The following is an 11,579-nucleotide window of genomic DNA, read 5'->3' on the forward strand; positions in this document are numbered from 1 at the left end:
ATGTGTGTTGTGTGTGTGTGTGTGTGTCTACTATCTATACAGATAAATATTTTAGAGACAAGGTCTCACTCTGTCTCAGGGTCACCAAGACTAGAATGCAGAGGCATGATCATAGCTCACTGCAGCCTTGAAGTCCTGGGCTCATGTCATCCTCCCACCTGAGCCGCCTGAGTAGCTGGGACTACAGGCACATGCCATTGTGCCTGGCTAATTTTTGTTATTTTTTTTGTAGAGACAAGTACTTGTTCTGTTGCCCAGGCTGGTCTCAAACTGCTGACTTCAAGCAACCCTCCTACCCTGACTTCCCAAACTTTGTTTATATTTTTGATAGAAAAAATAGTATGTGTATTTTTGATTAATAAAAAATGAAAATAAGCCCAAAACCAGTAAGATAAATGTTTCCAGTCATATTTCTTTCAAATATTAGAAATAGTACCTACCTAATAAATTCAGGAATAAATTTTGGCTGAAATTTGAAAAGAATAAACAGTAAGTCAGTAAAATAGGCTAAGACTACCATAAATAGCTAATAAAGAAACATACCACTTACATGGTGTGAGAGATCAGCATCCATAATAATGATGTAGTTTCCTGTGGCATGTTTCATTCCATGAATATATGCAGTTCCTAAAAATGAAAGTATATCCATTCAAGAAAATCAACAGAAATCTTTACATATACATTTGAACATCAAGGAAATTGTTTAGCACCTGAAGAGCACACATTAGTTCTCTAAAAGTCAGATTAATAAATTGGTATTTTTCACCTTAAGTACATAAGTTCATGTATATTACATATATAATCAAGAAGATAGCTGGCCACACACCCCCATTCAGATGTCAATTTAATACAACAGATCATACCTCTATTTCAGTTTAGCAAAGAAATAGTTTATAAGTTCAAAAGTCTGAGATTATGTAGCACAATTATCACATTCTCATGCTTTAAAAACCCATCTGGTGTTTCCTTGGCATCCCCCTAAGACACTGATGAGCTCCACATTTACAAATCAGCTTCCTACTTAATATCTCCACTTGGGTATTTCAGAAATCTCAAAGATAACATTGCAAAATCATCTTCCAATTCTCTACCTCTCTCTTACAGGCCACCTCTCCAGGAAAGGCACCAACTATCCAACTGCTCCATCCACAGGTCTAGAGATGATTCTTGATTTCCTGCCTTTAACCATAACTTCTAAACTGTAATTAAGTCCTATTGATTCTCCATCCAAAACATTTCAATTCCCTTTTTCTTGTCTTTTACACCGTAAACCTGGTACGCTAGACCCTTGCTCTGGTATTTGGGGCCAAAGGCCTAGGTGACCATTACTCAGCCAGCTCCATGCCTCAAAGTCCCACAGGGACTTGGCAGGCTAGGGTAACTTGTCAGGAGCAGGACCTGGGGATTCTTGCATTCTCTAGTCCAGACCCCTCACAAGTGTCTTATGAGCAAGGCTGAACTCTTCTAACTTATTTTGTTAAGAAGTGAATATCGGCTGGGTGTGGTGGCTCATGCCTGTAATCCCAGCACTTTGGGAGGCTGAGACGGGTGGATCACTGGAGGTCAGGGAGTTTGAGACTAGCCTAACCAACATGGCAAAACCTCATCTCTACTAAAAATACAAAAAATTGGCCAGGCGCAGTGGCTCACGCTTGTAATCCCAGCACTTTGGGAGGCCGAGGCAGGCGGATCATCTGAGGTCGGGAATTCAAGACCAGCCTGACCAACATGGAGAAACCCCTTCTCTACCAAAAATACAAAATTAGCTGGGCATGGTGGTGCATGCCTACAATCCCAGCTACCTGGGAGGCTGAGGCAGGAGAATCGCTTGAACCCGGGAGGCAGAGATTGCGGTGAGCCGAGATCGCGTCATTGCACCCCAGCCTGGGCAACAAGAGCGAAACTCCGTCTCAAACAAACAAAAATTAGCCAGGCATGGTGGTACACGCCTGTAATCCCAGCTACTCGGGAGGCTGAGGCACAAGAATGGCTCAAACCTAGCAGGCAGAGGTTGCAGTGAGCCGAGATTGTGCCACTGCACTCCAGCCTGGGGATCAGAGTAAGACTGTCTCAGAAAGATAAAGGAGTGAATATTTACACTTTTTGGTTTCATGGCAGTTTCCAGATTTTTTTGAATCCCAAAGAATCTTCTGGGTTCAGATACTGAGAACATTTGATGCTTGGGAATTGATGGTCTTCAAGATAGCAGACTCCAGTTAAGCATTGTGCTTTATTCATGTTAAGTTTTAGCACAAATAAAGGCAGAGTTTCCTCTCAGAATTACTGAGCTCATATGAGCTTTTCAATAATGCTGTATGTTTAAAAGCTGGAAAAGCTTCCTTTTTTAAAAATAAAGAATAACTGTTTTTGTCACTAGGCTGGAGTGCAGTGGTGTGATCTCGGCTCACTGCAACCTCTGCCTCCTGAGTTCAAGCGATTCTCCTGCCTCAGCCTCCCGAGTAGCTGGGATTATAGATGCGCGTCACGACGCCCAGCTAATTTTTGTATTTTTAGTAGGGATGGGGTTTTACCATGTTGGCCAGGATGGTCTCGATCTCTTGACCTCGTGATCTGCCCACCTCGGCCTCCCAAAGTGCTAAGATTACATTTGTGAGCCACTGTGCCCAGCCTTAAATGAAGAGTAACTTTTTAAACTTGTAACTTAAAGGATGTTCCAAGGTTTGCAGCATGCTGGTCCAAGATATTTGCCCTCAGACCCATTCTCTGGCCCTTCCCTACTCTGTGCTATATTGGGTGAACTACATATTCCAGATTCTCTTGTCAACTGGCTGCCAAACAGCTTTGGGAGGTACAGGTGGAAGACTGCAGGGAGGGGAAAAGGGAAAAGTCTAAGTGGTCCTCCCTCTGTTACTCTCCCTCCTACCTCTGACTGGGAATTTCCCACAGTTCTAGCTCCTGCCAGGCAGCCCCTGCCCCATCATTCTAGCTCCCTCTGGGCAGCCCAGGTTCTTGGGCTCTAACATCTCTTCCTGCTGTTGCTCCGTCCCTAGGGGTGGTAGTGACCTCCAGCTGTTACTAATCTTAGTAGCCTCACTGCTCCATTTGGTTTCTCAGGAACTCCTTCAGGGGTGTAACCAGAGACTCAGTATTAAATTCCCTACACTGAAAGACTTACAGTGGTTCTGTTTTCCTGAGTGGGTCTTGACTTACACAGGCGACCCAAGTTATACCATTTAAATGTCATTAAGATCATTAAAAACCATCATAGGAAGTTACTGTATTTTGGCCCTATTCCAAACTGGGAAAATACACACTGGATCATGTCACCAAGCAAGCAGCAGGTGTGAGGGGTTAGAGATTACACGACTTACCTAGTCCCAACTTTTTCTCTCGTGGTCTTAGAAGCTGTAGGAATAAGAAATAGCATTTTACACAAAGAAACAGAAATCTTATCATGTTAAATTTTATTTTATTCAAAAGTGCATACTCACTTTAATAGAAATATAGTTGCACTTGTTAGAACTTAAAGCAAAGTATCCTTAATATTTTTTTGCCAAAAGAAAAAAAAAAAGCATTTGGTAACAAACCAAATAGTTTAACTTAGCTAACATTTTTTTTTTTTTTTTTTGAGATGCAGTCTCGCTCTGTTGCCTAGGCTGGAGTACAGTGGCGTGATCTCAGCTCACTGCAACCTCCGCCTCCTGGGTTCAAGTGATTCTCCTGCCTCAGCCTCCAGAGTAGCTGGGATTACAGGCATGCACCACCATGCCCAGCTAATTTTCGTATTTTTAGTAGAGACAGGGTTCCACCGTGTTAGCCAGGATGGTCTCGATCTCCTGACCTCGTGATCCGCCCGCCTCGGCCTCCCAAAGCACTGGGATTACAGGCATGAGTCACCGCGCCCGTCCAGCAAAGCAACATTCTTTAACCCGACCCTACAATCAAAATTTTAAACTTTTTTTTCTGGTGTCACTCACTCTAATTTAAATAATATGTCTTTACATCTGTATTTGATTTTCCTTTTAAACCTATTGATTCCTTCCTAGAAAAATGTAGGACTTACTTCATTATTTTGCACCTTCTTGGGAAATCTGATGTTTGTTCTCTCGATTCCCTTTGGGTTTTAAATACTAATATCACTCTTCCTCTATTAACTTATCTTGACCTTATGCTTGGATGACCTCATCTCCTCTACTGGTCCAAGGACATGTCATATTCCTAATTAAATTCTTTCTCTTTTCTTACTATTGGTCAATCACTTAGTCCTCCTAAATCTTTTTGCTTAATAGTTGGAGCCCGACTTTTACTTGTTTAGTTTTTCCTTTTGGCTGGACACTTAAAAAGTCAAATGCCAAAGTTCTCACTGTGCCCTACGTTTCTGAGGTATGGGGTTCAGGGAGACTCATTAGTGAGCATGTCTTGTCTATCTTGTCCCCTTCTACACTTGCCAGTATATAAGCAGGTTGCCTCTGACTGCAAATCTCTCAACAAAGCATTTTCAATTAAAGCAGATGAATTTTTTTTTTCACTGTATGCAATCTGCTGGAGGTTTCTATTTGCATGGAATGTCTTTTTCCATCCCTTCACTTTGAGTCTATGTGTATCCTTACAAGTCAAGTCTTTTGTGGGAAGCATATAGTTGGCTGTTTTTAAAAAAATCCATTCAGTCACTCCAGGTCTTTGGAGAATTTAATCCCTTTATATCCAAGGTAATTACCGACATGTAATGTAAGAACTTCCTACTGCCATTTTGTTAATTGCTTCTAGTTGTTTTATAGATCTTTTGCTTCTTTCTCTTTCTCCTTTCCTTTATGATTATCTTCTGTACTATTATGCTTTGATTCCTTACTTTTTATCTTTTGTGAATCTACTTTAGGCTTTTCCTTTATGATTACCATGAGACTTACAAAACCCATCTTATAGTGATAACAGGCTATTTTAAGCTGATAACAATCTAACTCTAACTGCTAAAAAGAAATCCTCTACACTTTTACTCCACTATCCCCACATTTAAAAATTTTTAAGTCACAATTTGTATCTATAGCAAAGTACATCTTGCATAAAGATGGATAAAATACACTGCTGTCTGGTAAGAGCTTACAGGAAGGAAAGACATTCAAATAAGCATCTATGATAATTGCAAGTCACTGAACAAAATCGAGCAGGATATATCAGATCACAGCTAAATTTTATTTGATTTTGTGAATAATTTCTGACAAAATACTGATCCCCATCCGGTATCTGCCCTGAAAAAGCAAATTTTTAAAAGCTCATCTGAGATTTTCTACAACTCTGTTTTAGCTGGAAAACCTTTCTTTTAAAAAAAGATAACTTTGGCCAGATGCAGTGGCTCACACCTGTAATCCCAGCACTTTGGGAGGCTGAGGCAGGTGAATCATTTGAGGTCAGGAGTTAAGAGACCAGCTTGGCCAACGTGGTGAGACCTCATCTCTACTAAAAATACAAAAGTTAGCCAGGTGTAGTGGCACGTGCCTGTAATCCCAGCTACTCAGGAGGCTGAGGTAGAAGAATCGCTTGAACCCGGGAAGTAGAGGTTGCATGAGCTGAGATCACACCACAGCACTCCAGCCTCAGTGACACAGTGAGACTCTGTCTCAAAAAACAAACAAACAAACAAACAAACAAAGATAACTTTGTTACAGTTGCACACCCCCTTAACCCCAAGTGATACTTTCTAAGATCCCCAGGAGATGCCTGAAATCTCCAATAGTACCAAACCTTATATATACTTTTTCTTATACATACACACCTATCACAGTTTAATTTATAAATTAAGCACAGTAAGAGATTAACAATACCCAATAATAAAATAAAACAATTACAACAATATATTGTAATAAAAGTTATGTGAACTTGGTCTAACTCAAAAAATCTTGTACTGTACTTACCTCTTTTCAGACTGCAGGTAACAAATCACGGAAAGCAAAACCATGGACAAGGAGACTATGATACTTATAATTTTCAGAATCTTCAAAGGTTTATATAAAATATTAGAGTATTATGGAGCCATTAACAGAAATGAGGTGAGCTGGTGACAAAAGATCGCCAAGACAGAATTAGAAGTAATGATGATACAGGAAGATGGCAGTTATGTTTTAAAAAACAAGACCACCACACTACCTAGTTCTGCAAATGCACATACACACATATATGCACAAAAAAACGCACCAAACTGTTGACCTGGGTCTCCCCTGTGCAAGGGAATGGGATGCCTATAGAAAATGTTCATCAGGTCGGGCGTGGTGGCTCACGCCTGTAATCCCAGCACTTTGCGGGGCTGAGGTGGGCAGATCACCTGAGGTTAGGAGTTCAAGAAGCGCCTGACCAACACGGTGAAGCCCAGTCTCTACTAAAAATACTAAAATTAGCCAGCATGGTGGTGCAGGTCTGTAATCCCAGCTACTCGGGAGGCTGGGGCAGGAGAACTGCTTGAACCCAGGAGGCAGAGTGTGCAGTGAGCTGAGATCTTACCATTGCACTCCAGCCTGGGCGACAGAGCGAGACTCCAATCTCAAAAAAATAAATAAATAAATAAATAAATAAAATGTTCATCAAAGGCAACTTCGGTTTTACTGGTAACATTTATATTTTACAAGGATGTGCTTGTTTATTTCTTATGTAGGAAATCCAAACTATTTCTATTTGGTATGCTTTACTTTCAGACTCTTAATTCCACCTCTCCACCCTCCCCTGATCCTTTTTTGCTTCTTCATATCAATCTGATGGCCCCTTTCTATGTGAGGCAGGATAGCATTACAGACAGGAAGATGAACCCTGGAACCACAATGCCTGGGTTTGAATCCTGGCCACTACTCATTTGCCATGTGATCTTGAGAATATAAAGAGGCGTGACAAAGCCCCCTCTCACTTGGCTTTCATGAGGAACAAGCAAGTGGATTCACATAAAGTGCTTGCAAGAATGACAGGCATATACTTTTTGAAGCATGTTTGCCACAGCTGCTTATAAAATACTTTTATGGGAAACTATAATTTGTTTGACAAGAACCTTTGTAAAACTTATCACAGACAGTCTTGAAAAAAGTTACTTAAAAACAGAATTGAGACTATACTACATATACAGTTTTATAAACTGCTTTATACTTATTACAAAGGCATTAAGGATTTTTGAGGGTCATGAGATTACTGCCAGATGATACTTCAGAAAAACAGTATCAATTTATACTAGGATCAACAGTATTTGAGTGGACTTGTTCTATAATACTCTCAGAAACACTGGGTTAAAAAGATAGGAGAAAATAAAAATAAATCTTCAGCTAATAAGGCTAATATGTACTCTCTTCCTGTTTTGTAAATCTTCACTTATCAGTGAGGCTCAGTATTTTTTTCTTGTTTACTGGCCATTTCTAGTTTTGGTCTTATGAATTATCTGGTTGGTTGGGGTACTGATCTTGTTAGAAATATTTTGGTATTTAGGAATGGACAGAAGTTTAATATTTTCAAGTAGTCAAACCTTTTTATCTTACATTTGATGTTTTAAGAATAAACGTGTTACATTTTATTATCAGAGTAAGTTTTTAAAATACTAAACTATAAAATAATGACAAAATGTAAAACAAAGTTCTAAGAATCTACTACACAGCACGGTGACTATAGTTAATAGTATCATATTATATAGTTGAAATTCACAGAGAGCAGATCTTAACTGTCCTCATCACTGTCAACTTGCCCCCAAGGGTAACTACGTGAGGTGATGGACAGGTTCATTCCCCAAATGTGGTATTCATACTTTAAATATATATAACTTTGTCAATTATACCTCAATAAAGCTGGAAGAAAATATGACAAAATATAAATGACTTTATCTGATCTCAAGTTGGGAGATGAAACAAACTACATAAACCAAACATAATAAAAGCATTCAACACAGAGCAGTTGAAGTCCTTCACAATTTCAGATCTCTGCCTTGTAAGCACTGTGAATAGTTCAGAGTAAGTGCCCCCAATTTCTCTATGGTCCTACCTAGTTAGGTCATTAAAAATGACCTAACCTCTTGCTTCAGTTGTGTCACCTACAGAATTTTAAAAAACATCTTCTTTGGCTTCTTTTCTGAAAGATTCATTTCAGCCAGTCTGAAAGGCTGACAAAGCATCTGTGGTGAATACTTTATCTGAGGTATTCTAACATGGTTTCAAAATCCTTCATTTTCTCAACGAAACATACATCTGTCACTAAAAGCAAGTGTCATCCCTAGCATGGATTAATACTGTTTGTTTTTAAAAGTCATTTTCTAGTTTAACTTATTTAAATGTCATAAAATAATGAATGAATAAGGAATTTTATCTGGTAGTAGAGGGAAATCATAACAGTGAATGCAACTTTCTCATTTTGAATTTTATTGGGTTGATAGGAAAAATGTCTTTGAAGACAATGTTGTTCCAAAATTTGAAAGGTCAGTTTAGTAACCATTCCCTAAAATCAATCAATCACATCCTAAGGCTGAGGTTTTATGACAAAAGTATTCAAAATGTTGTCTGGTTGATGGTCCGAGATTAAATGGCAGCACATAACTCAAGAGTGTTGTGAATCAGTGGCCTTCACCCTGGGCTTCTAAAAGAAAACGGGGAACTACTGGCCAAAAATTCAAACCTAGCATTACTGAGTCTCTGCCAGAAGCCTGAAAATTTGTCAACTTTTTACCTCTTTCTGTATTCCCATCCATTAGAAGGTTTTCAGAGAAGACTTGAGGTGTGACAGACCTGAGTTACTCATCTGTGAGACAGACTGAAAGAATTCCTAGAACTACATTTACCATGTAGTAACACAGTTCCTTTAAACTCTTGCCACCAAGACCTCATACAACTGACACTCACCTCTAAGTGAGTATTCCCCCTCCCCCTCCCCCTCTCCCCACCGTCTCCCTCTCTTTCCACGGTCTCCCTCTCATGCGGAGCCGAAGCTGGACTGTACTGCTGCCATCTCGGCTCACTGCAACCTCCCTGCCTGATTCTCCTGCCTCAGCCTGCCAAGTGCCTGCGATTGCAGGCACGCGCCGCCACGCCTGACTGGTTTTGGTGGAGATGGGGTTTCGCTGTGTTGGCCGGGCCAGTCTCCAGCCCCTAACCGTGAGTGATCCGCCAGCCTCGGCCTCCCGAGGTGCCGGGATTGCAGACAGAGTCTCGTTCACTCAGTGCTCAATGGTGCCCAGGCTGGAGTGCAGTGGCGTGATCTCGGCTCGCTACAACCTCCACCTCCCAGCCGCCTGCCTTGGCCTCCCAAAGTGCCGAGATTGCAGCCTCTGCCCGGCCGCCACCCCATCCGGGAAGTGAGGAGTGTCTCTGCCTGGCCGCCCATCGTCTGGGATGTGAGGAGCTCCTCTGCCTGGCTGCCCAGTCTGGAAAGTGAGGAGCGTCTCCGCCCGGCTGCCATCCCATCTAGGAAGCGAGGAGCGCCTCTTCCCAGCCGCCATCACATCTAGGAAGTAAGGAGCGTCTCTGCCCAGCCGCACATTGTCTGAGATGTGGGGAGCACCTCTGCCCCGCCGCCCCATCTGGGATGTGAGGAGCGCCTCTGCCCGGCCACGACCCCGTCTGGGAGGTGAGGAGCGTCTCTGCCCGGCCGCCCCGTCTGAGAAGTGAGGAGCCCCTCCGCCCAGCAGCCACCCCATCTGGGAAGTGAGGAGCGTCTCCGCCCAGCAGCCGGGAACCCCGTCCGGGAGGGAGGTGGGGGGTCAGCCCCCCGCCCGGCCAGCCGCCCCGTCCAGGAGGGAGGTGGGGGGGTCACCGCCCGGCCAGCCGCCCCGTCCGGGAGGGAGGTGGGGGGGTCAGCCCCCCCGCCCGGCCAGCTGCCCCGTCCAGGAGGGAGGTGGGGGGGTCAGCCCCCCGCCCGGCCAGCTGACCCGTCTGGGAGGTGAGGGGCGCCTCTGCCCGGCCGCCCCTACTGGGAAGTGAGGAGCCCCTCTGCCCAGCCAGCCGCCCCGTCTGGGAGGGAGGTGGGGGGGTCAGCCCCCCGCCTGGCCAGCCGCCCCGTCCGGGAGGTGAGGGGCGCCTCTGCCCGGCCGCCCCTACTGGGAAGTGAGGAGCCCCTCTGCCCAGCCAGCCGCCCCGTCTGGGAGGGAGGTGGGGGGGTCAGCCCCCCGCCTGGCCAGCTGCCCCGTCCGGGAGGGAGGTGGGGGGGTCAGCCCCCCCACCCGGCCAGCCGCTCCGTCCGGGAGGTGAGGGGCGCCTCTGCCCGGCCGCCCCTACTGGGAAGTGAGGAGCCCCTCTGCCCAGCCAGCCGCCCCGTCCGGGAGGGAGGTGGGGGGGTCAGCCCCCCGCCCGGCCAGCCGCCCCATTGGGGAGGGAGGTGGGGGGTTCAGCCCCCCGCCCGGCCAGCCGCCCCGTCCAGGAGGGAGGTGGGGGGGTCAGCCCCCCGCCCGGCCAGCCGCCCCGTCCGGGAGGGAGGTGGGGGGGACAGCCCCCTGCCCAGCCAGCTGCCCCGTCCGGGAGGTGAGGGGCGCCTCTGCCCGGCCGCCCCTACTGGGAAGTGAGGAGCACCTCTGCCCGGCCACCACCCCGTCTGGGAGGTGTGCCCAACAGCTCACTGAGAACGGGCCAGGATGACAACGGCGGCTTTGTGGAATAGAAAGGCGGGAAAGGCGGGGAAAAGATTGAGAAATCGGATGGTTGCCGTGTCTGTGTAGAAAGAAGTAGACATGGGAGACTTTTCATTTTGTTCTGTACTAAGAAAAATTCTTCTGCCTTGGGATCCTGTTGATCTGTGACCTTACCCCCAACCCTGTGCTCTCTGAAACATGTGCTGTGTCCACTCAGGGTTAAATGGATTAAGGGTGGTGCAAGATGTGCTTTGTTAAACAGATGCTTGAAGGCAGCATGCTCGTTAAGAGTCATCACCACTCCCTAATCTCAGGTAACCAGGGACACAAACACTGTGGAAGGCCGCAGGGTCCTCTGCCTAGGAAAACCAGAGACCTTTGTTCACTTGTTTATCTGCTGACCTTCCCTCCACTATTGCCCCATGACCCTGCCAAATCCCCCTCTGTGAGAAACACCCAAGAATTATCAATAAAAAAATAAATTAAAAAAATAATAATAAAAAAATAAAAAAATAAAAGCTCTTGGCTACAAAAAAAAAAAAAAAGAAAGTATTTCTATTACTGAGATTTATTAAGAATATTTAGACTGAGTGACTTTTTTTTAAATGATTAATTTACCATTTCTTGAACTGTAAATAACAATAAAGGTTCTCAAAGGGACTTCTTTCTCTATGCCAATGGTTCTCTACTGGAGGCAAAGGGTAATTTTTCCCCTAAGGAAATATCTCACAATATCCAAACATTTGCAGTTGCCAAGTGGGGAGGGGGGTTTCTAGTGGCATCTAGTGAGAAGAGTCCAGATGCGGTGCTGAACATCCTACAATAAACACGACAACCCCCACAGTAAAGAATGAATCTGTCCACACGTCAATAGTGCCAAGACTGAAAAACTGTGGTCTGCAATAATTTGTGAATATAAATTATAAAAAGAGCTCGAGTATACATAAACATTTGTAAATACAAACCGGTAACCAAAAATAAAATTCATGAAGCCATTATAAAATAAACTCTATATTTGCCTAAGTAACTTCTATATTAGAATAAC

At 44.3% G+C, this 11,579-nt stretch overlaps 1 protein-coding gene across 1 annotated transcript in view; it reads right to left on the reverse strand.

The window, feature by feature from the left end:
* The window catches only part of DPM1 (dolichyl-phosphate mannosyltransferase subunit 1, catalytic), a 28,472-nt gene that overhangs the window by 10,431 nt on the left and 6,462 nt on the right, over positions 1 to 11,579 (reverse strand). The window contains exons 3-5 of the mRNA XM_003815265.7: positions 3,333 to 3,366; positions 551 to 627; positions 441 to 466 (exon numbers count right to left, since the gene is read on the reverse strand). Of these exons, the coding sequence (XP_003815313.1) occupies positions 441 to 466; positions 551 to 627; positions 3,333 to 3,366 (137 nt within the window). The remainder of the gene's footprint in view (positions 1 to 440; positions 467 to 550; positions 628 to 3,332; positions 3,367 to 11,579) is intronic.

The sequence above is a fragment of the Pan paniscus genome, chromosome 21 (genome assembly GCF_029289425.2).
Source record: "Pan paniscus chromosome 21, NHGRI_mPanPan1-v2.0_pri, whole genome shotgun sequence".
Lineage (NCBI taxonomy): Eukaryota > Metazoa > Chordata > Mammalia > Primates > Hominidae > Pan > Pan paniscus.